Source organism: Mesoplodon densirostris, chromosome 19 (genome assembly GCF_025265405.1).
Source record: "Mesoplodon densirostris isolate mMesDen1 chromosome 19, mMesDen1 primary haplotype, whole genome shotgun sequence".
In the NCBI taxonomy this organism is placed as follows: Eukaryota; Metazoa; Chordata; class Mammalia; order Artiodactyla; family Ziphiidae; genus Mesoplodon; species Mesoplodon densirostris.
In genome coordinates, this window is record NC_082679.1 from 62,302,360 (window position 1) to 62,330,206 (window position 27,847).

Genomic DNA, 27,847 nt, shown 5'->3' on the forward strand with positions numbered 1-27,847 from the left:
TGGAGGATGTCAACTGGTGGCTTTATTTCTTAAAAAAGTTACATTGAAAGAAGAGGTTGAAAAGTCAAGTATACTTGATTTGCACATATTTGCCAAGTCTCACAGGATTCAACCACTTTGATAATTGTTTTTATTGATAACCAGGATATACATATGAAAAGCCTCACATTGAAGCCCAGTACACACGCTCAACCCAGATGACAGATACTGCAGAAGATCTCGGGGAAACCCATGTCTCCTGTTCTGTTAGTCCTCTGGCTGCGACTCAGCGCCCCCCGTCACAGCCCACTTCCTGCAGTGCCTGAGTCCATTTCACACCCATCCCACAGCTTGCTTACTCAGCTAGGCTGCTGTCCAGTAGGCCCTTTGTGGTTCTGCGCCGGCAGTGGTAGAAACCCTGATCAGGACAGGGGACGGGTTAACGCAAACGAAAGCACAACAGCTCACAGATGAGCAGAGAGGCGTGGAGACCAGGAGGGAGACGCCCACTCTTCTCAGCGTGGGACGTGGGCTCAGGGGACCCCCCCAGACCTTGTCAGAGATGGCTTCCTCCTCAGTCCCGCGAAACACCGACAAACCAGGTAAGTTTAAGGCGAGTCCCCAGGGAGGGGAGCTGTTTGCTTTCTGGCATAATTTTAAGCTCTGCACCAAGGGTCCTATTTTATCGCTTGTGACGTGGGTAAAGAAACAAAATGATACCCCAAAAAGGTAAAAACTGAAAAATCAAACAAGCTGTCGCCATCCTGAGTACTGTCTGCAAGCGAGGCCCACGGGGCCCAGGGGCTCCTGCCTCGCGGCCCCCTCACCTCGTCAGGGCCGCGCGCGCCCCCTGCAGGCCAGCTGCGCGAGCATCAGGCTGCAGGTGCCAGGCCGCCACAGACGCTGCTCTCCTCTCACGGAGGGGCCGTTTACACGCTGTTCATTTGGCCGGAACCAAACAGGTCAGTGCCAAAGCCCTCTCACGCACTCAAGATTTTTTTTAAAAAATTAAAACAGGAGGGCAACAGAAGACCACACAGGAATGATTGTTCTTTGGATTGAGATATTCTCCAATATGCAATACATTCATAGTAAACCCCACGGGAGGGGGGACCCCGCGCAGCTCTCCCCTCTTCCCTGAAACGTCGGTTTCTAAAAAATAGCTTGTCTGTGGCACACACCCATAACGTGTTATGTTGCCTGAACAACACAGCCCACTTTAAAACACACGTGCACACACACACACACAGACACGCGTGGACTTGCCCACAGGGTCAGGGCCCACCAGCCCCGGGTGGGGAGTGAAACTGCAGCCCTGCTGCTCCGTGCAGCGCCTGCGGCTCCTGCATCCAGTCCCCTCCTGGACCGAGGTGGGCCCTCGGGAACCACGGGGCCAGCAGGAGCTCCCCGAAGCCACCAGCCGCAGAATTCCTGGTCACTGGCTTGGCTCATTTTATTCATGAGTGAGTAAAGCAGCTCAGTACACAGGATTTTAATAACCCGTGTAACAACCCACGAAACTTCTTAAAAAATGCCAAGTATGTTAACAGAACTCCTAACTGTGCAGGAAGATAATGACATTTGGCTTCTTCGTGCAGCCACATCCCTTTGTTACTGGACGGTGACACAGATCAGAGCGCCACCCAGTTAGTGTGGGAACTCCGCCATCTGTGACCGTAAACATATAAAACTCTGCTTGCTGCAAGCAACTGGTCTCCACTTGCCCTACTGGTCACAGATGAGCTGCTGATACCCTTTCCGACCCCAAATAAATAAAGTCCGTGAACAAGTCCCAGCACGATGAGAGAGCCTCACACCGAGAACTCGGGGCCCCCTTTCCTAGGTCTCGTCTGCAGTCGCCTGAATCGGAAGCCGACGAAGGGGTTCATCCACAGCAGCGAGGGGGGACCCCCAAAGACAGACTTCATCCCTTCCCACCGCAGCCTCCGCTCCCACGTCGGCTTCTCACTCTTCAGCCTCTCAATCTCCTGGGGGAGAAAGAAAAGCAAGTGGGCGGCAGCGCCAGGAAAACCCTCAGCAGGTACGGGTCAGGCGAGCGCCACCAGACTCACACGTCTCTCCCTCCGCACGTGGGAGCGAGGCGTCGGGGTCAGCAGTGGGGGCTCTCCTGGCACCAGCCCCGCGGCCCCCCGAGTGCAGCCAGGCTGCAGCCACCAGCGGGGTGGACAGCCTAGGCAGCGCCAGAGGCAAAGGGGGAGCCACTCCTCCGGGCCAGGGATTGATCTTTTTCTCCACATCTTTTTTTTTTTTTTTTTTTTTGCGGTACGCGGGCCTCTCACTGTTGTGGCCTCTCCCGTTGCGGAGCACAGGCTCCGGACGCACAGGCTCAGCGGCCATGGCTCACGGGCCCAGCCGCTCCGCGGCATGTGGGATCTTCCCAGACTGAGGCATGAACCCGTGTCCCTTGCATCAGCAGGTGGACTCTCAACCACTGCGCCACCAGGGAAGCCCTCCACATCTTATATTACAAATATTTATCAAGCGCCTCCTCTGGGCCTTCAGTTCAAAGACATGAAGGCGACCAACTTCCTGCAGCAGCCAAGGGGCGCCGGCTCTCCCTGCCTGGCTCCGTGGACTCTCAAATCACAGGTACGCTTGAAACGCGAGCTGCACGCAGTGAGGGGGGCACGTGCGGCAACGCCGTCGCGGCCCCTCGGGGCTGCCCCGCCCACCTCCCAGGCAACACGCGGGCCCCTGCTGTCCCCAGCAGCGCTGCCCGCCACCTCGGGCCGCACCAAGGCCTGGCAGACGCGGCAGGGGAGGCGCATACGGCGGGGCAGGAGTGTACGGCGGGGGAGGAGGAGCTTGTACCGTTTCATCGCTGCAGATGGAGTAGATCTGGGTGCCGAACATGACTGCGGTGAAAGTGAAAAACAGCAGACCTTCAAGGCACAGGAAGACCAGCAGGATCACAGTGACCGGAGGTGAAAAACCACTGCACTCTGTGGACAAGAGGAGGCCGGCTGTGACTGCACATCAGGGCGCGGCGAGCATCCCAGGCCACAGGCTGGAGGGGTTCGGCTCACGGAAGAGCCCCCTCCGTGCCGCCCTCGGGCCGGCGCCCATGGAGGCGGAAGGCAGCCCTGCCAGGTAAGAATCCACACCGGCACTTCCTGGTCGGCAGATTCGGAAGGTTCTGCGTTACCCCAAGTTTCTACTGAGACTGTATTCGTGCACTGCGTACTAAAATACAGCTAAAGCCAGAAAAGATGAGAGTCGTGTGTGCCTACACCTGTAAGCAGGCCTCGCTCGAGGCGCACACCCAAGTCCAGGGCCGCCCACTCGCACCTGCCTGGCTACACTCGCGGGGCGACTTGGACTCAGCCACGCACGGTTGACCAGCCAGGGCACACACAGGCCTGCTGGGAACAATACGCATTCTCACCCGGTCTCAAAAATCTGCAAGGTGCAGAAACTATTAGCTGACTAAGGAAGACCAAGTGTATGTCCATGGCTTCATTATAGCAAAATGGCAGTGTGAGAACTGTCCCATACTCTTTTCTTAAGCTCAATTAACTCCTAAAATAACCGAGAGGATTTCCTTCGCAACTGGAGGATCCCTTCTCCCCCTGCCTCCCCTCCCCCCCACAGCGCACGTGCAGAGCGGCCCACGCCTGCGCTTACCAGTCCACTGCCCTCGGACGCAGGCGACGAACTGCAGCCCGCAGAGCACGAGCGCGTGCACGGACGCCAGCGCGATGTACATCTGCGGGGAGACACCCGTTAGCCCACGCGAGGACGAAAGGCCGCTGAACCGTACGTTTACTCCTGATCTCACGTGTCAGTGAAAATGAGTGAGGGAAGCAATAACAGCAGCAGGTGACATCCGCCTCGCCAGGACCACGCTGGACCAAGGACAGAAATCCACAGTGGGGAAATACGTTCCACCACTTCAAGAGCCTATGAACAACTGTGGTTCAAGGTATCTGGGAGGGAATTAAATCACAGTGAAACATGTAGAATAACACGAGCAGCGCACACTCATCTGGTGTGCTACTTCCTACCAGTGACAGCACAAGGTGTGCTTTGGGTCCCAGAGAAGAGGCTGCAGGTCTGACGTCAGAAGAGACTTGCTCGCTCCAGGTCAGGGCGCAGATAAAGAACTTAATACAAGTCACTCGCTACGTGAGCATCTTTACTCACAGTGAAGAGCACGAAGAACCTCTGGTTCTTTTCTCCGACACAGTTGTTCACCCAGGGGCAGTGATGATCCATCTTCCGAATACATCTTTTGCAAATACTGAAAAGGAGCAGTTAGATTTTCACTATTCCACGCTCTGAGGAAACACCACCCAAGGAAGACAGCACTGGGAAGAAGCCACCCAGGGGGCCTCCTGCCCTGGGAAGGGGTCCCTGCAGGGGCTGGAGCTCAGGCTGCACCTGGGCAAGTTTCCCTCCAGTGGTGGGTGCTCGGGATGCCCTGCGGAAGGGGTCCCTGCAGGGGCTGGGCTCAGGCTGCACCTGCAAAGGGTTCCATCCAGTGGTGGGCGTTCACACTGCCTGGGGAAGGGGTCCCAGCAGCACTGGGTTCTCTGGCTGCACCGGGGCAGGGCTCCCTCCAGTGGTGGGCACTTGGACTGCACCACGAAGGGTGTCTGCCCTGGGGAAGCGGAGCCTGCAGTAGTGGGGGGCTCAGCCCCAAGTAAGGGTTACAGCAGTGGTGGGTCTACGGCTACTGGGGAAAGGGTCCCTCCAGTGGTGGGTACTCAGGCTTCCCGGGGGCAGGGAGTCCAGCAGTGCTCGGTTCTCTGGCTACCCTGAGGAAAGGGTCCCTCAGTGCTGGGTGCTCGGGTTGCCTAAGGAAAGGGGTCCCTGTAAGGGTGGGTGTGGGTGAACAGACTGCCCCGGGGAAGAAATTCTTCAGCGCGGGCTCTGGCTGCGCCAGGGAAGGGGCCCCTCCAGTCACGGGCACACGGGCTTCCCCGGGGCAGGGGTCCCAGCACTGGTGGAGGCACTGGCTGCCGCAGATCAGGGGTCCCTGCAGTGCTGGGTGCTCTGGATGCCCTGGCAAAGGTGTCCCTTCAATAGTGGGTGCTCGGGTCACCCTGGGGAAGGGGTCCCTGCAGTGACGGGCACTCGGGTTCCCCTGGGGGAGGGCCGCCATACCTGCAGTGGTGGGCACGCTCGGGCTTGATGCAGCAGCACTTGGGGCACTTGTAGATGACTTCTCCAGGCTTCAGCTGCAAACTCTCCATGTGTTCTTTAGTAGCGTTCCCTTTGGGTACTGCCCCCTATGGTTTAATAACAATGTATTTTAGCTGGGGGGAAGGAAGGTTAAAAAACATCAGTCAATTTAGGAACTAGTCTGGGGTGTTATATATCATGATATAATTTATAATGCTGTAGTTGCCACTTATATTAATATGAAAAATAACTATTACTCAGGACCAGAAGTTTTATTTTTCATGAAAAATAATAACATATGCTTTAAAATGAATTCAAAATATAGAGTGCGTCATCCTTCATAAGGCGAATCACCTGGGTTTTTCAAACTTCATGCAGGACGTGCCAGAGGTGAGGTGTGTTTGCGAAGCCACTCCAGCCCCAGGGCACACCTCCTGGGCAGGGTTCCCCTGATAAGCACAGGTTTCCTATCAGCTGCAGCAGGGGAGCGCTGAACAAAGCAATCTCAAAAAGGACTTTATCTTGTGTGTTTAAAGTTGCCAACCTAATCAGGAGCGGTCACACACAAGCCCCAAGCCACCCCCTCCCCCAGGCCCCAGGGGCAGGAGCAGCGGGGCTGTAAAAGTGTCTCTGCAGGAGCCCTGAGCACCAGGGGAGCTTGAGAGGGATGAGGAATCTGGAAATGGGAGCCAGAGCCGGAGAGCCCCGTACACGGGATGGCAGTGGGCCCGAGTGCAGGGCAGTGGGCCGGAGTAGGCTGCAAATGGGGAGGAACTGTTCTTTGGGCAGTGGAGACAGGCAGTGGAAATCACGTTTGGAAGATCATTCTGGGCACCATGGCCTGTGGACTGGGAACAAGGCCAGGACCCCGTTTCTGTGCCCCACGGAGCCTGTCCTTCACACAGAAATGCACGTTTCCGGAGAAGGAGCCCCACTGGGAGGGAGCAGCAGAGCAGGGGTGCAGTGACAGGAGGGCACGGGGAGACGGGGGCGCAGTGACAGGAGGGCACCGGGAGACGGGGGCGCAGTGGCAGGAGGGCACGGGGAGACGGGGGCGCAGTGGCAGGAGGGCACGGGGAGACGGGGGCGCAGTGACAGGAGGGCACGGGGCGACGGGGGCGCAGTGACAGGAGGGCACGGGGAGACGGCAGGCACACTGCTGGCAGCAGGAGCTGCGCTGGAGCTCCTTAAAGCCCACTGCCCGGCTGCACGGGAGCCCGAGCCAACCTCTGCAGGGCCAGGGCCGACACCCACGTCTGCAAAGCCCAGCAGGCGCGTGTGGAGACCCAGGATCACTGGCTCCAAGGCCCCCGGGGAGCCGGACGGGCGGCCCTGTCACCAGCAGGAGTGAGGGCCCCACAAGGTGCCCCGGGTTCGGGGGGCAGCACAGGAAAATGGGACGGTTCACTGTCCGACCCTCCCCTGCAGCTGACTGCCCTCCACATGGGCACTGGTCAGTCCCCCATCTTAACACAGGGAAGCTACTGTGGTCAAGATCCTGGCCTTAACACACCACCTGTCTCCATCTACAGTGTAAAAAGTGTTCAGGGTTTAAAGGCTCATTTTTGAGAATTTACCTCAGAAGGTCAGGTCCAGCATTTTACTCAATTTTCCCAACACCCTCTGGAGTCTTTCTGGTCCCTCAACCAAGCCAGGACCCCAGCCCACCCCACGCCTACCGCCGGCCCCGTGACACTGTTCTGACTTCAGCAGCTCCCACGTTGTACGGCCGCTCCTGGTGACAGCTCGGGTCACACGTTTCATAAGACGACGGAACGGACCAGGTTTAGCCACACACACACTGCTTCCACAGTAAAACACGTGACCTGACACACTTCTGCGGAGCACGGCACCCCACGCCGCCCGCTGGTTAGAGAGCGCTGCTGCGACTGCTCACAGGACAGGTGGCAGATAACACGTCACAACCAGCCCGCGGGGAGATGAAGGCAAGGCACTTTCTGGCCCTTTTTGCGGCTCAGAGCCCTGGGCAGGCAGCCCCTGTCTCCCACAGTGCCTCCCGGTGACTCACCCAGGTCCCCGCGGCTGGCGATCTACGCTTCGATTCCGTACTCCGAGATCTCGCAGGCCAGACACGGAGCAGAAGGGCGGGCCCGGGGCCGCTCACCAGGTCACACCAGAGGAGCGCCCGCTTCCTCGGCACCAGTGGGCCCCTCTTCGCTCCATCAAAGAAACCTTCCGAACAGCTGAGGCACGTTCCTCAAGCTCGCGTTCGCCTTCGAACCATTTTCAGGGCATGTTTTTCCTAAGACGCAACTTGCGTGTTTCATCTGTGTCTCACCAGGACTGTGATCCCTGCCATAGCCACGCCTCCTACGCCGGTACGGCCCAGACGGCTCCCCTTGGCAGAGCGTCCTCCTGACAGCCTTTCCATTCACTGCTGCTGCTGCTAGCGCCCGACCTCTCACACCCGCACCCACCCACCTCTGACCCGCCCTGGAGCAGGAAACCAGGTGCCCGCTCTTAGGAAGAGTGGTCCCAACCACGGCATACATATATCCAGGGAAGTTATGATTTGCAAAGCACACTTCCCCCCCCCATATCTTTCCATCTTGACCCCCTGGTTCCCTCCCTGTCATGCATTCTGGATCCCCAGGACCTGATCTAGGGGCACAGGAGCGTGGCGCTTCCTCTAGATCTACCTATTAATCCATGGGCAGCACGGGACGAGGAGCGTGTTAAACCGCGTACGGGGATATAAGCTGAAAACCCCAGAGTGGAAGGAAAGCCACATGACAAAGGACCGTGTTTCTTCAATGTAAAAAATCCCAAGGAACAAGAGGGGACCACCGAGGTGAAAAATGAGACACGTCAACTAGTCACAAAGGATAGATCTTATTTGGATCCTGATTCAAACAAAATATAAAAGGACTGAGACGACTGAGGAGACGTGGCCTCTCACTGGACATAGTAAGGAATTCTTCAACCTCTCCACACGAGCCACTGGCGTTGTAGCCATGCTTTTATAAAGAAGAGCCCTTTTGGGACTTCCCTGGTGGCGCAGTGGTTAAGAATCCGCCTTGCCGGTGCAGGGGTCGAGCCCTGGTCCGGGAAGATCCCACATGCCGTGGAGCAACTGAGCCCGCGCGCTGCAACAAGAGAAGCCACCACCACGAGAAGCCCGCACACCGCAACGAAGAGTAGCCCCTGCTCACCGCAACTAGAGAAAGCTCGCGCACAGCAACGAAGACGTAATGCAGCCAAAAATAAATAAATAAATAAATTTATATTTTTTTAAAAGAGCCCTTTTTAAAGATACAGTTATTTACAAATAAGTTTTATAATGTCTGAGATGTACTTCCAAATATTCTGGAGAGGGAAAGAAAGGGAGTAGGCGAGGATATCGCTGACTCGAGAGGGACCACGAGGTGATGAGCAGGGTTCACGACCCTCTTCTCTCCACTTCTGTGTACAATGAAATGTCTGTAAGAAGTTAACAAAAAAGCAAGGGCTTTGGCAACATAACTGTTCAGACCTCAGCCTTGCCTCTTGCCAGCTGTGGGTCTCACCTTCTGACGTGATCTACACCCGCCTCCGCAAGGTGCTGGCAGGTTAATGAACACCCAAAGGTGTCCCAGGGCACCCGGAACGGGACCAACGGCTCCCAGCACAAAGGCTCCTTAGAGGGCCCTCGGCACACATCTGCTGATCAGGCTGATGCTTGTACAACAAGGCTGGGGACAGAGGACAGCAGGCTCTGGGTGCGGGGCAGCGGGTGGCCTTGCACAATTTCATGCTTCTGAACACTGAGACTCACTTCCAGAGGTGAGCTTGCTGCCTTGTGATCGATCAGCTCCCTGATCCATCCGATGTCAGACACCCCATCTTCCTTTCTGCTCCCCCTCAAAGTACCAATAACTTCTCAAGAAACAACCCAAGCCAGAGCCAATCCTAGCAAAGATTGACTGTTCCTAGTGGCTTAGTAAAAGGACGTCCAGCAGAGGACTGGCCTCACCCCGGGGGGCGTGACGGCTCTTGTTCAGCCCAGACTGGACCCCGTGTTGAAGGTGATCCACAGAGAGGAGAAGGCAGCCGCCCCGATGAGAGGACGGAGCGGACACCCGACCCCGCTGGCCACGCAGTCTCCCCCACACTGTGCGTCTAGAACCCAACGCTCCCAATCCCCTCTGGTGTGAGGGGCCACCGTCTTCACTAGGCGGCAGAGGGCCAGGATGCCGGGAAGGACGGGGGTGCCTGGGGGCTCGGTCGGCCTCTCCCCTGCCTCCTTCCCGAGAGCTTCCCCACCCCAGTCCCAATGCCTGCCCGTGGCCAGACGCACCCCTGCCCTGGGCTCCTGATACCCCGCAGGGTGCCCTCGGTTCTATTCACACTGGCTCCGGGTGGTTTCTGTAACTTGCCACTGGAGTGCTGACACATGGCATGGCGGAAACAGTGACATCTAGATGTCAAGACGGAGGACTTGAATGGACAGTTCTCCAAAGACCTACAAATGGCCGAAAAGCCCAGAATCATTAGTCATCAGGGAAATGCAAATCAAAATACAATGAGGGGGCTTCCCTGGTGGCGCAGTGGTTGAGAGTCCGCCTGCCGATGCAGGGGACGCGGGTTCGTGTCCCGGTCCGGGAAGATCCCACATGCCGCAGAGCGGCTGGGCCCGTGAGCCATGGCCGCTGAGCCTGCGCGTCCGGAACCTGTGCTCTGCAACGGGAGAGGCCACAGCAGTGAGAGGCCCGCGTACCGCCAAAAAAAAAAAAAAAAAAAAAAAAAAAAAAATACAATGAGGTATCACCTCACAGCCATCAGGATGGCTCTCACCAAACACATGAACAGTCACCCGAGGAGGTGGAGAAGCAGGAACCCATACGCTGCAGGGGGGGACTCTAACGCACTGCAGCCGCCATGAAAAACCACCCTCAGCAGTTCAACGTAGCGTGAACATATGACACGGTACTTCCACTCCTGGGTCTCTCTACCCAAGAGAAATGAAACATAGCTCCACACAAACCCGGTCCACAAATGTTCATGGCAGAATTGTCCATAACAGCCAGAAAGTGGGAAGAACCCTGATGGCCACCAACGGATGATGGCTATAAACAAAACGTGGCCCATCCACACAGTGGAACAGTCTTCAGCCGCGAAAAGGAACGAAGCACTGACAGTGCACGGTGTGGATGAGCCCTAGAAACCTCGCGCCGATGAAGGAAGCCAGACGTCAAGGCCACGTATCCTTGTGTGATTCCATCTATGTGATCTGTCCAGAACAGGCCAATCCAGAGACAAAAAGTACATCAGCGGTTACCTGGCGCTGGGGGACCTGGGGGGTTGGGGCAGTGACGGCTAAGGGGTGCAGGGTTTCTTTTTTGGGTGATGAAAATGTCTAAAGTGACTGCGGTGATGTGAATACATGAATATCATCGAACTATACACTGCAAAAGGGTGAATTTTGCGGAATGTGAATTAAATTTCAATTTAAAAATGCTTGCATCCAGGACTCACACCCTCCCCCACCTCACACTCCGGCCCTCAGCACTTCCATCCAGCTTCTCGGCAGCGAAACAAGTGAAGCGAACACGCCCGCTGGAAGCAGAGGCTGCGCGCTGCACACACCTGCTCCCCGACCCCTGGCTCGCGGGGCTTCCTGGAGAGCTGTGAGGCCTCTGCCCCCGGGAGCGGGGCTGTAGCAGGAGTGGGACCACGGGGGGAGGGAGGCCTACACTGGTCAGAAGACACAAGCACCGTGACGAGAGGGGCCCGGCCGGGTAGCCCTCCCTCCCCCGGCCCGGCCGGGCACACTGCAGCCCGGCACCTGGGCACCGATGTGGTGGCCTCCTCGCCGAAACGCCTACAAATGATGGACCCAGCCCCGTTTTCAACATGCAGGAAGATGGCTGACACTACCAGGGCTCTTCCTACAGCGAACTTAAAGATAACAGCTAACCTCTAGCCCAAAGAAGTTAAATTAAGTTGCGTGTGATCAAAAGACAACTGGAAAGATTCGTAAAGCGGTGAAACCTAGATGCCACATCACTCAGCTTTCAGTCCATACTTCAGAGAAACAAAAGTATTTAAACTAGAAAGGGGGACTTCCCTGGCGGTCCAGTGGCTAAGGCTCCATGCTCCCAATGCAGGGGGCGTGGGTTTGATCCCTGGTCAGGGAGCTAGATCCCACATGCCACAACTAAAGATACCGCATGTCACAACTAAAGATCCCGCATGGCGCAACTAAGAAGATCCCGCAGGCCGCAACGAAGATCCTGCAAGCAGCAATAAAGATCCCACGTGCAGCAAGCAACTAAGACCCAGCACAGCCAAATAAGTAAATACATATTTAAAAATAAACTAGAAAGGATTTCAGGCATTATTCAGTACACTTTCTTCATCTGAATAAACAGCTCAGTGGAATGTCTTCCACGAATATACCGTGACATCACCTCTCTCTGGGCGCTGGGTTCTCTCCAGCGAAGCCACGAACAACGCCACCAGCCTGTATCCAGGAACTCGTGAACCCCGAGGCCACGGAGCACGAGGCCCACCGCCCGGTGCCGCTGGCGCCTCCCCAGCCCAGACCCGGCCGAAAGCCCCAGCAAGAGGGCGGGTACTCACGGGGTCGGTGAGCATGGTCCTCAAGTGAGAGGACAGGGCAAGCACCGCCAGGCAGTTGAAAACGACTCCATTGACCACGGAGTACCAGAAGTCTCTGGAAGGCAGCAGCATGACGAACGTCACCACGAAGTCCGCGTACACGACCAGCAGCCACGTCACGACAGCACAGATCATGCCACAGCCGTCGCGGATGAACCAGACCCTGTCTGCCCCGTCGGCCTCGGATGAAGAGGAGGAAGAGTCGTCGTAGTTGTCATTTTCGGTCAGGAGAGGATGGTGTTCGACATCCCGGAGCCGGTGTCCTGATGACGGCATGGCTTCCCTGGAGGGGCGTGGGACACAGCTGGTGAGGCTCCGGGGGACACTCGGTCACCTGCACTGGCCCCAGCCACACTGCACGAGGACGACACGGGGTAGGAGCTAGACACCCTTGGCACCCAGGCTCCAAGCCCGGGGGAGACGAGGCCTGGGGTACCACGGCCCCATCCACGGTGCCAAGGCCCGACGGCCCGCAGCGCACACGTGCCAGCGGCTGAGGAGAGGCTGACAGACAAGGGGCTCTTCCACTGCTCGTCTCCACCCCGGCCCACGACCACAGAGCCCACGGGTCTCGCCTGACCTCTTCCCTGTTGCACTGAGTTCTTCACTCTCACTTCTCCCTCGTTCTGACTGTGACAACGTGCGACCATGTTTTTGAGGCCGTCTTCTTTAACTCTGTGCTGTTTCTAGAACGCCCTTCCTCTTTCAGGCTTTTAACCGTTTCCTTCACTTATCTGTTCTTTCGACAACTCTCCCGTATTTCCTAATACCCGAGAACACGCAGGATCAGAAACTAAAGGAAAACTTACACTTTTCCTGGCAAACATTTTGCTGCTTCTTCAAACCTATAACCTCCTCTCATCAGTGTTTGATATGAGTAGTAATACTCATGATAAATAAAGAAAGGGAAACAGAGTCAGTTCATTTGGCCTTGTTGTTCGTGCAGGGGATGGAAAAACACTGATAGCACTTTATCAAACGACCCGAGGGCTTTCTCCACTCAGGCGCGGCTTCTTTCAAACAAGCACAGAGCAAGCGACTGTGGTCCCCCCAACGTGGTTGGGGGGGAGGAGGGATAAGAATGCTCCTGGGGTCGGGTCTGCTACAACTGATTCACAGCATCCACTTTGGAATCTTGGCATTACTTTCTTCCTTAACTGTAACTAGAGCATGGTAATGATGAAAACATTTACTGAATGAATGAATTTGCTGATGAGAGTTCCTTCTGCAAATATTTTGCAGAATTCCCTCTTGATACAAAGATACTGACTAGTACAAGACAGAAATGAAATTGTTCCCCGCAGTCTGCTCTTAGATCAGACAAAAATAGTTTTAAAATTACTGAAATGAAGAAACTGAAGATAAGAATTTGGGTAGCCCCGAACCAGCCGCTTCAGCCAGCACATACTGGACCCGACGGTTGCCTTCCTGCCGAGGCCTCTGCCGAGCCCCCTCCCTCTGCAGAGGCCACCCGCCCTGCAGCGCCCGAAGCTTCTCTCTGCCAAGCAAGTCATCCTGCAGAGGCAGTCCTCCTGCCTCTGAAGAGCACTTTGCAAAGGGACTCTGAACATCAGACACGGCTATCTGGAGAGGGTGCTGGAGCGTGGTCCTGTCTACACCACTGCAAAGCCTGATGCCGTCAGGGGGCTGAGACTCTCTGGGAGGAGGCCCGGCTCAGCAGCTCCACGGGCAGTGCGCTCAGCACTCCCTACCTTGAGAGGGCGTCTGTGTCTCAGCCCCGGGCTGGCTGTGAGCCCTCGTGGGAAAGGCCTGGGTCTTCTCTCCGGGCTCCCCGTCGGGTGCCCGCACGCCCCTGGGCTCACGGCAAGTGCGCATCTGTTTACAGGCAGACGCAACAACGTGAATTGGTCCCCGTCTCAGATCCAGAGAGTGGCCTAGTGATGGCCACAGAAGTTTTTTAGTGAATCATAAATGTTCATCAAAGCCTTAAGCTGAAAAATTCCTCTGACCAGAATCCCTCTGCTCTATGGCTACTCCTCAGGTAAGACGCTTTCTATGAGAAACGGGTGCCCTCCTGCTGGGCAGTGAGCCATCGCTGCGGGGCCACGTGTCCAGAGACAGGCTAGCTTTTTGTCAGAGCACACTTGTGCAGCCCGAGTTCTGCCTAGAAATCAGGACCTGAGTCTTCTGGACGCCTGACCCAGTCCCGATTAACCTTCCCGGCTGAGGCGCTGGTGATGGCAGCCGCAGGCCTCCCCCGGGGGCGCAGATGGCAGCTCTATTTGTGAGGAAGGGTGACCGCACACATACCAACCCCAGTGGGCGGGAAGGGACATTCCCAGAAGCACGTTAGGATGCTGAGGCATCACGCCTGTGTGCTTCAGAGCTGAATTTGTAAAATCCACGAGAAGGCAAAGGGAAAACAATCTGATACCCAAAAGTCACTTCATTTGCAAGAAAGCAGTCGATGAACACAGCGAGGTTAGGCTGAACACACTCAGTTATCTGTCATCAAGTGCAGGCCCCTTCCGCTGAGTCACAGCACTTACGCTTCATTAATGCAACAGGAAGGGAGGGGAGGAAATGAAGAAACAATTCCTTTACACTCAACTCATCTGGAAATGCTGGGAACACACGAGCAAATGGCACGGCAACTGGCGATGCGAAGCCAGGACTAGGGCACAGCCTCACTCTGCGCTGATACCACCGCTGGTGACTGAATACTCTGCGAGATCACGTCTGAAAAAAACCTGAGAGCGCTGTGCACTGACCGACGGTGTTTCTACTTTAATGTCCAGTTTAATGGGATTCAGTCTACACTCCGGAACCCGAGCTGTTCATCCTCGTGTTAAATCAAGCCCCGTTTCCCAGAACACTAAGAGCAACACTGCGGACCTCCATTATTTAAGGGACGACCACTCAAGCAAAACCTTCCAGTGGTTTACATTTGAGAACTCCCCTCATCTTGTAATACCTGCTAATAACTGATCAATTCCCTTTATGGAATCTTCCTCCAGGGACCACTCTCCTTTTAGCGTAGGTGGTCAGCAAACCAAAGACAATACGTGAAGAAAAAGATCTACTTGTCACCATCAACCATCTGAACTGCCCGTATGTGCCTTTTCAAAGGTGTGCAAGTTAGTGTCAGCTGTTAAGAGAGGAAACAGTGATTAGAGACCTAAATAAATAATCACTTACCTCACAAACTATTTTTAGACATTACTTGAACATTTTGTGCCTTTTCTTCAGGATCTTAAGGTGCATACTGTCCTATGTGATAGGATCTGAAAGATAATAAAATCTGATTAGAAAAGTTACTTATTTTATGACCAAAGTGCATACTATTTCTTAGTGCATGATTAATTTTTGGAGCACACATAACCAATGTGACGCCTCACACCTGAAGTTCCGTTATTCAGAACTATCTTTAACTATGAAATCACGACTCCTCTAGCTTTTCGTTACTAGTAAACTGATTGACAATCCTGAAAATTAAGTAATTTATTTTAAACCTGTCCATTTTACCCTCTTGTTACTTTAGCCCTGGTTTTAAATACAAATCTCTAAGCCAAAATCCCTGAGAAAGAGCCCCAGGGATAATCCAGACCAAATCTGGTCAACCTGCATTTCAACAGGCAACAACTGTTCACCATTCACCAGCCACAGCAGAGGAATTACAGAAAAGACGAGAGAAAGAGGTGAGAGGTGCACCAGGCCCTGCTGGGGGAAGGTGCCCCGGGGGAGGGGGCACGGTGCACGAAGGAGTGGGTGGAATGACTGAGGAGCGTCCCAGTCTGGCAGCATCTCCCACTGGGTGGGCACGCAGACGTAGCCTCCCTAGAAGCACTCATCTGGCCCAAGAAAAGAGGCCGGAAGACACCAAGATGCAGGGTGTCCCCCTCCCAGAGAGGTCAGATTGCTGCCAGGTTTCCCTAAGACCAGGGCCACCAGAGGACAAAGGACCATGGACACAGACGCTCCAAGCAGACGCTCCTGGTGCATCTCATCTTAAATATGAACCAAGAGCCAACAGATGTTCTGGAGAAAAGCTCACACCGGTCTCATGAAAGAGCCCCAGAAAGAAAAGAGAAAAACAGGAATTCAGAGCAGGCATAATGCACAGAGAAGAAAACTTAAGGTGAATTAAGAGACTGCATCTGTGAGACAAAGAGGAACATTCTGAGAACTTCCTAGTTATTGAAAAATAAAAATATGATGGTAGAATTTTTTAATCTTACAGACAGGATTGGAAGAGAGAATGGGGAAATTTCCCAGAAAGGAGAACTAAACAACAAAGGGGAAGGAGGGAAGGATACACCTGGAGTTTGGGATTAACATATACACACCACTGCACAGAAAACAGCCGACAGGGACCTCCTGTATAGCACAGGGAACTACAGTCGATACCTTATAATAACGTACACTGGGAAAGAATCTGGAAAAGAAGAGATATATATATAAAACTGCTGTACACCTAAAGCTAACACAACATTCTAAATCAACTACTGTAAATCCAGTAAAAAACAAACAAAAAGAAGACAAAGACAAAGACCTTAGGAGAGGAAATAAAATGAAATCAGAGGAGCAATCCAGGAGGTCCATCTTCCAAACAACAGGTCTGGCAAAGGCTCCCCCAAACGAGACGTCCTTCCTCTGCACAGCTCCGCTGCCAGCCAGGCCGGCGGCCCCGTGTGCCTCGCAGCCTGTCCGCTCTCTTTGCATCTGATATCCTTCCAACGTAACATGTTTCCCTCAGCAAACCCTCAGTTGGTGTCTGTTTTCTGAAACCAAGACCCCTGACTAGGACACCAGAGGGCTGGCGTGGAAGAGGGTGAGGGGACTGGGGGGTCGAGGGGTGGGCAGGGTGAGCTCCCCTGGTCTCCTCCCAGTAACTGGGGGCTGCTCGCTGCTTCCTGACCGGGAGTGCCCCCTCCGCCGGGCCCGGCTCTGCTGTCAGGCTCCCCTGCCCACCCGACCCTACAAGTCTCCTCAGGACCCGTCCTCCCTCCACAAGGGCCTGGACAGCCTCCCCGCACCCGTCACCGCCACCCTGCACACCAAAGCTTCCCTAGCCTATCTGTGGCTCTGAGTCCCCTCTGAACTTTTCAGTAACAAATGCGGCCGTGAACCGCAAGCTGTTAAAACTAACGGAGGTGACTTTTAAAATATGGCATATATATATATATATATATATATATATATATATATATAGTAACTTTATTCAAATATCTATGCAGTAGCCAACAGCTTTAAATGCCAAGTAACATGCTGAACCAGTAATGCGTAATTATGCCTAGTAATACTTTCAACTTTTCATTCACATTCATTTTGAATATCCTCGAATGAGCTTATGTTAGCGCTCTTTTAAAAGAAAACCGGCTTTGCAAAACGCAGGACTGCCCATCGCAGTCCTCAGGTCTACAGCAGAATCTCTACAATGAGACCAAATCCCCAGTTACTTTTATAAATTTTAAAAAATAACCAAAATGGCAACCACTTCGGAAAGCGGTCTGGCACTTTCTCAGAGTTAAACCAACACCCGCCCTGTGACTCGGCAATTCCACTTCTAGGTATTTACCTCTAGGTGAATATGAACACAAAACATGTACAGAACTGTTCACGGCTGCTTCATTCATTACAGTCACCAAACCAGAACAACCCAAACATCCCTCACCAGGAGATGAATAAACAAACCATAGTATATTCATACGAGGGCATAAGAAAACGAGGTGGCGGGATTACGGATACATGCAACGATGTGGATATACCTCAAAACATCATGCTAAGTGAAAAAAACAGACAAAGAATATGTACAGTAGGAGTCCATCTCCATGGCACTCTGAACCAGGCGAAGCTAATTTATTTTGAAAGAAATCAGAACGGGGTTGGAGCACAAGAGGGAATGACGGAGAGCCCAAGGTAACTTTCTGAGTTGACAGGGCAGCAGGCTACACAGGCACACGCACTGTCAAACCAAATTCAATGAGCTGTTAAAATTATACACTTAAAATGGTACATTTCACTGTACGTTAACTATGCCTCAATTAAAAAATGAACGGGAGAAAAAATAACCAGCATAGGTACACGTGCAGGTGTAAAAGGGTGTAGTAACCGCCAAGTTCTAAGTGCTGCTGAAACCGTTCTCTCCCTGGCCTTCCGAGCCAGACCCTGTCACAGTTTACTTTTAACAGCATCTTCGGGCAAGTGTCTTAAACTCTTCCCCTCACTTTTTTCCCCGTGTCTATAAACAGAAAGTGCATTTCTGATAAACAAACTGAAAACAAGTAAACAAAAGACATCAATATACTTTGGTGATCAGTTGCTACAAAAAAGAATGAAGATCCAATGATTTTCACTGTTGCAATAAAAGGAAATGTCTACCCTAGAGTCTGGTATTCACGTGTACGTTAAAACACTGCGTAAACTCATCACTGTTTTACTATTCATACGCCCACTGCTGACCTACAAGAACCAGGAATAAGCACATCTCTGCTTCAGGCACAGTAGCAGCATGTGAGGCAAACACAGGCAGTGAGATGTGCTGCATTCAAACGTGGGGGCGGGGCCTCCAAGCTGCAGACTCCACGTGAGGCCCAACGATGCGTGACCTGGAACAGGCCCTCAGCCCACGAGGGCTCATGGGAGAGAGAGGCAGGGACCAGCCTGGTGAAGGATGTGCTCGGTGTTATCCTCAGTGGCAGGCAGAAGGCAATGAGGGAGAGAGATGACAATCGCTTATCCCGTCCAGAGGAACCAGAGAAGTGTCAGTTAGGACGACAGCAGGAGTGGGCCCCCAGGACAGGCAAGATCCGCACAGGAGAGGACAGCGCGGGAGGCACAGAGGCTGGAAGGGGAACCCGCGGGCTGCAGGGCCCCGGGCTCAGCGCGAGGGAGGGCGGGAAGGCAGGGAAGGGGGGGCCGGGGCCCCGCACAAAGCACTCTGAAGGCCGAGCTAGGCAGCCTGAAATTCTGTACGTCATTCTGCTGCAAAGGGAGGCTGGAACTTCGGTCAACAGACAAATGTTTTAGAAAGATAACTGGTGACAAACTAAGATTAGGATGGAAGGAGGAAGACGGGAGGCGGCTGCCATGCCCCAGAGCAGAGCTGACAGAGGCAGGGCCAGCAGGGGAGCAGCGGGGCCTGAAGGGGACGAGCAGGGGTTGGGAGCAGGAAGGCTGGCTGGAGCAGGCAGCACACCAAGGGGGCCGCGACCTTTTCCCAGCAGTTTCGGTAAAGAGCCAAGAGCTTGCAGACCGGGTGGTGAGAAAATTAAAGAAGCAAATTTGTTTAAATGTGGTTAAGTGAAGGACATATGTAGCTGGAAGGAAAAAACAATTTTCAATTTCCCCTCTTACGTATTATCTCATTTAAAGCTACAACGGGGCTTCCCTGGTGGTGCAGTGGTTGGGAATCCGCCTGCCAATGCAGGAGACACGGGTTCGAGCCCCAGTCTGGTAAGATCCCACATGCCACGGAGCAACTAAGCCCGTGTGCCACAACTACTGAGCCTGTGCTCTAGAGCCCGCTCTCCACAACAAGAGAAGCCACCACGGTGAGAAGCCCGTGCACTGCAGCAAACAGTAGCCCCCCGCTCTCTGCCACTAGAGAAAGCCTGAGTGCAGCAACAAAGACCCATTGCAGCCAAAAATAAATAAATTAATTAAAAACAAATAAAGCTACGATGAACCTTTCAACAAGACAGAATTCTATTTATCGTGTAAGCTGACTTCATCCTCACTGGCTCCCAACAGACAGAATTAACGTGGCTTCTGCAACGAATTTTAATTTGTGTAACAAATGATTGCTTTGTCCAAGTATTTAATTGATGTGATACCTTGTTTTCATTTTATATAAAACCCTTTATACTGTTCCACTAAATATCTTTATTAGTAAAACAATAATAATAAATAAAATTAGAGGATGGGACCAAGATGGCGGAGGAGTAGGATGAGGAGCTCACCTCCTGCCACAAAAACGCTGAACACACATCTGCACGTGGACAACTCCCACAGAGCAGCTCCTGAGCGCAGGCAGGAGACCTCAAACTCCCGAAAGGGCAAGAAAACCTCCAGGTAACCAGGTAGAACAAAAGGAAAAAGAGGGCTTCCCTGGTGGCGCAGTAGTTGAGAGTCCGCCTGCCGATGCAGGGGACGCGGGTTCGTGCCCCGGTCCGGGAGGATCCCACGTGCCGCGGAGCAGCTGGGCCCGTGAGCCATGGCCGCTGAGCCTGCGTGTCCGGAGCCTGTGCTCGGCAACGGGAGGGGCCCCAGCAGTGAGAGGCCCGTGTACCACAAAAAAAAAAAAAAAAAAAAAGAATGGAGCATTCAGCCAGCCTGCCCCAGTGCCTTGGCTCCAGTGCGTTCACTGCCACTGCAATTATGTTCTTACATGTTCCTTCCATCAATCTGCAGTCATGAAAGACTTAGTTTGTGCTTTCAAACCAGATCAGTGATGCATGCCATATGAACCAGTATTTTCTTCTCGAATTACTGAATCTGAAGAACAGAATATTAACCTTTAAGGGAAAAAACCAATGGAATATTAAGTGAACAAAAGCCAAGTCTCAATAGCATGCTGGCACACTGTCTACACTGTGAACAGTAAACTTATGTAACCTTTCCAGAAAGGTCTTTCATACTAAAACAAAACAGGGCAAACTGAGAAACACACAGGGAGCCGAGGCCCTGGGAGAGGAAAGCCAATCTCGCGGTGGGGGGTGGGGAGGGGATGGCACCGGGCTTTTCCCCATCCCGGCAGCCCCTCTTCAGCCCCCTGCCAGGTCCTTCTCCTCCACAGACATCGCAATGTGGTGGTGCCTGGGCTGGGTCCTGGGTTGTCCTCTTTAGCCACATGCAGTCTAAATAATCTCACAGGATCTCAGCTCCATGTAGTTTGAAAAGATGCATGTGGGAAACTGCCAAATGAGTAATGCTGCGTTACTGGGTGTCTCCAATCCATTACTCAACACCTCCACGGTAGGGTCAAAGCAGAAAGCCCTCCCCCCACCCACACCGTTCTGACCGTACCTTCTCGTCTCTATAAATGGCACCACCATCTAGGTGCCAAGGTCAAAAACCAGGACACACCCTTCATTCCACTCTTTTCCCAACCTCCCCACACCTAACCCAGGTCCTGTGGGCTGGACCTCCAACATCGACCCAGATCAAGGCTGCCCCGCCCGGGCAGCACAAACCAGTGCTCCGTTTCCACACTCACTGCCTCTGTGCACCCACTAACCCACTCCCCAATCAGCACCCAGGCCCAGTTTTTACAGATATAAGTCGGATCCTGCCACTCCCTTACCTATTAAAACCAGCCAATCGCTGCCTTTGTGGTTAGAATAAAACCCAAAGGCCACCCTGTGGCTACACAGCCCTACCGGGCCTGGGGCCTGTGGACCTCACCTCTTACCTCCCCTCCCACCCGGGCTGTCTCGTTCCTCCGTCATCACCTCAATAGAATGTTCTCGTAATATCCCCGGCACACCCCGAACTCTGCAAACACTTGTTGAGTGAGAGAAGGAAAAGCAAAAACAAACCCCACAGGAACTGGAAAGGAGTAAGAAAGAGGGTCAAAGTGGGAGGCCTGGGGTGGGGTGGGGTGGGATGGGGTCAGACGGTCCGGGGAGCTGAGGGGGGAGAAACGTAGACGGGTTAAGGGGGGAGAGGGAGGAGGGGAGGAAGGAGAGAGACCCACGCTGGCGGGGCTTTTGCTGGGTGTGTCACTTGGAGCACACAGGCTGCACGAGGCAGCCTCAAAGGCACGTGTACACAAATGCCAAAGCCTCCACCTTTATCCCCATACCAGAGCCACAGCCTGAAAGTCAAATGGAGGAGCTATTTTTAAGAATCCTGACATGGTAACTAAACCCTCAAGAATTCCAAAGCCAGAGACAAAAAGAACCCCAGAGTCCCTAAATCCTTCAAGTGTCCCGTCCCAGGGAAAAGCTGAGCCTGAACCAAGCTGGTGAATCCCCGCCTCTTTCCTTATCTTCCTAAATGGGGTTTCTTTGTTTAATAGGAAGTGAACTTTTGTAACATCAGACTTGCCCAAACCTGCAACACGAGGCGCGTCTGACCACGTCTGACCCGCTCACCATGAACCCAGCTCTCAGATGCAAGTTAACGACAATGTAAGATACTGGAATGTGAAAGGACAGGCCAGTTACTGAACACCTGCCGTGTGTCAGGACCTTTGTATATATCGTGACGGTGAACCCCGCCACTACCCCGAAAACGAGGTGCTCGCTGAGGGATGAGGAAATTGCACCTTCGAGCTGCCATACCTGCCCAAGTTCACGGCCAGCAAAGCATGGAGTCGGGGCTGTTCTGACTCCAAAGCCCACGCTCTTCCACGAAAACATGCCACCTCCCTGAGCACTTGGTTTCAGAAAAGGCGTTCCGTAACGTGGACACTGAATCTGGGAAGTATGGACCGCTAAGCATTCAAAACGTTCCGACCAGAAATCCTGTACGAGCCTGTCTCAGGAGACACTGGAAGCTTCTCTACCCTGCTTGCCCCTGCTTCTTACTGGCTCAGCAAACACACTGCGCCCTGTCCCAGAATGACCCAAACCAGCAGCTTAACACGGAGCCGGCCTCTCCTTCCATTTCCTGGTAACACTCCTCACACAGCCAGTACTTACTAAGCACCTCTTAACCTCTGGACACAAGGCCTCCTCTTCCCGCATTCCTACATGCCGCCCACGCTTCCTGCTTACAGCTCTGACCCTTCCCTTCCCACCTGTCCCACAACCCAAGCTTAGGCACCCTCACCTCTGGCTGTACCTCTGTAGAACCCTAACCAACAGAGGCGCCAAACCTTGGGACCATGGCATTCAAGGCGCCACTGGATCTGGCTCCCCTGCCCTTCCAGGCTCTTGCACGCAGCGTTCATCCTGGTTCCCCTGCCGGGCCTGTCCACACCTCTGTGCTTCTGCTCCCGCTGTTTCCTCCAATTAGAAGAGTCTCGCTCTCTGCCTATTTACCACGCACCCACTATGTACAAACCACTGCAGGGTGAGTGTGTTCAAAACTATGAGGTGCTGTACCAATATGAGGCATTATCTTGGCCCCATGAAGAGCCTGCATTTATTAGACAATTATTAAAATTCTACTAGAGGTTTTTCAAGAATAGAATGAAGTAGTAAACAAGACAAGAATACATCTGTAGATAGAGGCAAAGAAGTGAGTGAAAGAGAAAAAAAATCACAGGCAAGTGAGAGTAAGTGACTAAATGCCGTCCCCTAACAGGCAGACCGAGGTACGGACACATGTTAAACTGCAAAGGAGGCGTTTCCCCCTCCTCAGAGGCAAGGGGAAGAAAAAGACCGATGGGCATTCAGAGATGTCTCAGCTGGAATGGAGTCAAAGTGGAGAGAACTCTCCCAGCAGCCTCTGCTCCGTGATCTATAAGGGAGAGTCCTTTGTCAATGGTAAAGCAAAAAAAGTGTGTGTATATATATAATATATATACACATATACATACAATTTTAAGTGAGGTATAGTTGATTTACAATATATGTTTCAGGTGTACGACATTCACAATTTTTAAAGGTTATATTCCATTTATGCTGCAACCAAGGAGCCCTGGAGCCACAACTAAGGAGCCTGCCTGCCACAACTGAGGAGCCCACATGCTGCAACTAAAGAGCCAACGAGCTGCAACTAAGGAGCCCACCTGCCGCAACTGAGACCCGGTGCAACCAAGCAAATAAATTTTTAAAAAAATAAATAAATAAATTGGCTATATTCCCTGAGTTTTACAATAGATCCTTGTAGCATGTTTATTAATGATGGTTTGTACCTGTTAATCCCCTACCCCTATCTTGCCCCTCCCCTTCCCTCTCCCCACTGGTAACCACTGGTTTGTTCTCCTATAGCTATGAGTCTGCATCTCTTTTTAAAAAGTATATTTTTAAGGAAGGTACCATGAATGAAGGAAGGATGCTGTGTAGTAAAGAATTTAACCATATGCTCAAAAGAAGGTCTGGGCTGACAATCTGATTTAGGGTGGGGACTGGCCACACCAGAAAGACCAACAACATGATTTAGGGTGGGGCTCTGGGTCACGCAGTATCAGTTAACCTGGAAACTGAGATCAACCCTGTGGGCGGTCAATCAATCAATCATTTATGCCCGTGTCATAGAAGCCCAATAAAGACTCCAAACACCAAGGCTCAGGTGAGCATCCCTGGCTGGCAATACCCAGTGCTCAGTGTCTCGTGTCAACACCAGTTACGTGCCACGTTCCAACTCCTTGGGGAGAGGACAGTGGCAGCTCCATGTTTGGTACAGCCCCAGATTCTGTCCTAAGAGCCGCTTCACTTGGCTGATTTTAATACACCATAACTCTGAGCACAACAGCCTTCAGTGAGTTCTGTGAGGCCTTCTAGCTAGTAATCGAACCTGAGGGTGGCTTGGGGAACCCCCAGACTTGCAACTGGTGTCAGAAGTGACAGTGGTCTTGTGTGGACTGTGCCCTCTCAACTCTGTAGTTGACCAACTCTGCAGGTGGCCCAAACTCTTCTTGGGTGCTACAGCTGAAGGGTCACACACAAGTTGTTAACCTGACCCTGGAAACTGGCTTTGGGGACAAAAAGGAGCAAGAGTGAGAGTTTAGACTCTATACTTTATGCCCTGCTCTAGTGTTCGAACTTTTTTTTTTTTTTAACGAAACAAGCATGTATTACCTCTATAATTAAAACACTGCTTTTAAGAAACATACCCCCAAAAAGCTGCTTTAAGAAAACTATCTTGTAGAGTTGCTCAGCATGGATTGGAGCAGGGAAATTCTGGAATCATCAGGAAAACTACTTCTCAATTCATCCCAAGCATTAACTTCTTATGTGAACTTACTGCTCGTTCCATTTCCTCAAATTAACAAAGATTATGTGATTTATGTCACCAAAGGGTCCAAGCCTTGCAGGTAACAGTTTCAGTGAGAATGTAAAAGCATGTCCAGACTTTTGACTGGCTCGAGACTGTTCTTACACAAAGTGCCTTTCAGTACTTTCTGTCGCTGAGAGGGTCATTCTATTCGTGCTAATATTTGTCCTTTCTAGAAGAGGATTTCTGCTTTCATAGTGCATTGATTAGCAAGGCTGAAAATTCCCAATTTACTCATTGTAATCGAGGCAGGCTGTGAGTCATTGGTTAAAAAAAAAAAAAAAAAAACTTCTGTATACATCTCTACCCACTTTGCTTTGACATGAGATGTGTACATAAAGAATCCCAGTTGTTGATTTATGATTTAGGAAATCACTATCAAATAGTCTCATGCTCCTCCACCTCACAACTTAAAAGCCCACCTACCAGCCTCACTTCTGAAAGCACACAATCCAAATAATGTCAGTCACTCGACCCTTCTATTTACCAGAATCTTCAAGAGGTGCAATTTAAGACGTCTGTTCCATTCCGTTTTTCAAATATCCCAAGAGCCTTTCTCTTTAATCATGTATTCTGGGGCTTCCCTGGTGGTCCAATGGCTAAGACTACGCGTCCCCAATGCAAGGGGCTTGGGTTTGATCCCTGGTCAGGGAACTAGATCCCACATGCCGCAACGAAGAGCTCGCATGCCACAACTAAGTTTGCATGCTGCAATGAAGATCCCACATGACGCAACTAAGACCCAGCGCAGCCAAAATAAATAAATATTTTTCTTTTTTTTTTTTTTTTTTTTTTTTTTCTTTTTTTCTTTTTTGCGGTATGCGGGCCTCTCACTGTTGTGGCCTCTCCCGTTGCGGAGCACAGACTCCGGACGCGCAGGCCCAGCGGCCATGGCTCACGGGCCCAGCCGCTCCGCGGCATATGGGATCCTCCCAGACCGGGGCACGAACCCGTATCCCCTGCATCGGCAGGCGGACTCCCAACCACCGCGCCACCAGGGAGGCCCTAAATAAATATTTTTTAAAAAAAGTATTCTGACTTCCTAAGAAGCAAATTTAGGGTGTGGGCTTTCTCTAGCTGCGGCGAGCGGGGGCTACACTTCGTTGTGGTGCGCGGGCTTCTCACTGCGGTGACTTCTCTTGTTGCGGAGCACGGGCTCTAGGCGTGTGGGCTTCAGTTGTTGTGGCATGCAGGCTCAGTAGGTGTGGCTTGTGGGCTCTGGAGAGCAGGCTCAGTAGTTGTGGCCCAAGGGCTTAGTTGCCCCGTGGCATGTGGGATCTGCCCAGACCAGGGCTTGAACCCGTGTCCCCTGCATTGGCAGGCGGATTCTTAACCACCGGGCCACCAGGGAAGTCCCCAAGGTGACTTTCTAAAAAGGTGACTTCAGATAAGTAAACCTTAAGACAGTATCAAAAAGATGAAATCTGACTTTTGAAAAGGTGACTTTAAGCAAATAAAGTTTGTGGAAGTATCAACAGATTAAATTCATCATCTTTAAGGTGAAGAGTCTAGGAAGAAATATACATTGGCCCAGATTTCTAGACCACTTGAGACATCAGTGGTGAAACAGATGAACCTACGTACGCTATGTACAGACACTAAGCAGACTGCAAACGTTAAACACTGGAGCATTGCTTGGACAGCCCTTTACACCACCTGGTCAGTAAGAGAAGCTGCAAAGAAGCTACATCAACAGTTCTTAACCCCCCCCCCAAAAAATCTGGTTGCCCATAAGCCAATAAAGTGTGTCCATCCAACAGCGAAACGAGACTTAGTTTCAGCAGCAATGACTCCTCAGGAGAGATGAGCCTCGGCGACAGGAAGAAAAGATGCAAATTGCCCTGAAGGCTGACCTGACTGTCCCAGGTGCCCTGGCAGGCAATCCCCCAAAGACCACTGGCAGGGGAACGGAAGATAAGAAGGTGGGCAAAGAATAAAAAAGAAAAATTAAAACTTACACGGGAGGCAAGAACTGGAGCATTCACTCGAGAAGCCATGGGCGACGTTAGAGGAAGCCCACTGTGATGCATGCCTATAAACTACTCCCTACAGCTTACACAGGGCTTATTGCTGCCACTCTTCTGACTCCAACGACAACCCCGTTATCAGTTATTAAAGGAGAAAACCGTGGCTCGGAGACTTGAGTGTCACACCCAAGGTCAGGCAAAAAGCTGGGGCTGCAATTCGGGCCCTACCCCGAAAGATGAACTAAGGAGTGACAAGGAGACACCTGGAAGAGAAGTCAAGCGCTGGCTGGCACAGAGGTGCCCCGAGGAACTCGGGAAGGTCGTAGGTGCGGGGTGGGGTGGAGGAAAGGGAGCAGGGGGCTCGGGGCTGGCGGACGGGGGCCTGGAGTGGCCGGGAGACCCGGGCGCGAGGTGCCCGCCCCGGCCCACCGCACTCACCCGAGGCCCGGGCGGGGTCGCCCGGCGCTGCGGCTCCTCCCGGCCTGCGGCGGCGGCGGCGGCGACTGCAGCGGCCGAGGCAGGGACGCATCATGCGGCCGCACTCATGGCCGGGCCGGAGGGGGCCCCGCGGCTCGGCTCTGTCCTGCCGGGCCGGTCGGAGCGAGGCGGCCTCCGAGCGGACACGAGAGACAGAGCCCAACCTGGAGAGCTTGGCGGCACGACCCCCGGAAGTGAACCCCGCGTGGTCAGCGGCGCCGCGTTTGCGCAGTTCCGGTCGCGCCGCTCCCGGCAGCGGAGAATGGGTGCTTGAGGTGGTTTGCTGGGACTCAGCGGCCGGGATCCCTCTGGGACAGAGGGTCTTAAAGACTGACAGTTCCGAGAGAAAGGCGGCTCTTAGTCGCAAGGTCCCCTCTCTAAAATAAAGGGATCCATCCAAACTGAGGTCCGGAAGAGAAAGGATGAGGGCTACGTGCTACCGCAAGGTCCAAGCCGCGCGGTTAGGCTTTTTGACTCGGGGAGGAGTTCTTGCCCGGGTTTACTGAGCCCGCGGTGGCCCTTCCGAGCCAGCGTTAGGTGTGACCTGTACGGCGTGCGAGGACGGAACACGGGTTAATGGAGAAGCGCGAGTGGGAACGACGGAGCCAGAAAGCACGTGGGGAGTAGGGGAAGCGCCGTTGGGTGCGCGGTTCCTGATTCGCTGAGCCTCTGGTTCCCCTCTGAGCGACCTGGAAACCATGGCATCCCAGCGATTCCTTCCAGATGCTAAGTCCTAAGTTTTTTGAAGGTGGAAACGTAGTTGGGTTTTGTTTGGGGTTTTTTTCGGGTGGGGGTGGTATTTACTACAA

General features: G+C 53.0%; 1 protein-coding gene and 1 long non-coding RNA gene across 5 annotated transcripts in view; one reads left to right on the forward strand and one right to left on the reverse strand.

The window, feature by feature from the left end:
• LOC132479530 (uncharacterized) overlaps positions 1-7,705 on the forward strand; it is a 32,443-nt gene extending 24,738 nt beyond the window's left edge. Inside the window, exon 4 of the long non-coding RNA XR_009530561.1 lies at positions 7,427-7,705. This is a non-coding gene — a long non-coding RNA (uncharacterized LOC132479530). The remainder of the gene's footprint in view (positions 1-7,426) is intronic.
• On the reverse strand, positions 1-27,252 carry ZDHHC7 (zinc finger DHHC-type palmitoyltransferase 7). Of its 4 annotated transcripts, XM_060083052.1 has the most exons (9): positions 27,000-27,252; positions 14,905-14,990; positions 13,458-13,581; positions 11,707-12,028; positions 5,107-5,231; positions 4,144-4,240; positions 3,625-3,706; positions 2,812-2,942; positions 1-1,967 (listed from the first exon to the last, which is right to left on the reverse strand). In XM_060083052.1, exons 4-9 carry the CDS (start codon positions 12,019-12,021, stop codon positions 1,791-1,793), a joined length of 927 nt encoding a protein of 308 aa, XP_059939035.1. In that variant the 5' UTR covers positions 12,022-12,028; positions 13,458-13,581; positions 14,905-14,990; positions 27,000-27,252; the 3' UTR covers positions 1-1,790. The 4 variants fall into 4 exon arrangements, with proteins under 4 accessions (XP_059939035.1, XP_059939034.1, XP_059939036.1 ...); XM_060083051.1 differs by lacking the exon at positions 13,458-13,581; XM_060083053.1 differs by lacking the exons at positions 14,905-14,990; positions 27,000-27,252 and adding an exon at positions 14,681-14,870.
• Positions 27,253-27,847: the final 595 nt, after the last annotated feature.

What these genes read in the sequence shown, in the direction of transcription:
- ZDHHC7 (XM_060083051.1), bottom strand. Translation starts at nt 12,021, where the DNA reads ATGCCGTCATCAGGACACCGGCTCCGGGATGTCGAACACCATCCTCTC. An exon ending in GAGCGTGCCCACCACTGCAG is followed by an intron (nt 4,241 to 5,106) that starts GTATGGCGGCCC and finishes GCTCCTTTTCAG; the next exon opens with TATTTGCAAAAGATGTATTC. An exon ending in CGTCCGAGGGCAGTGGACTG is followed by an intron (nt 2,943 to 3,624) that starts GTAAGCGCAGGC and finishes TCTTGTCCACAG; the next exon opens with AGTGCAGTGGTTTTTCACCT.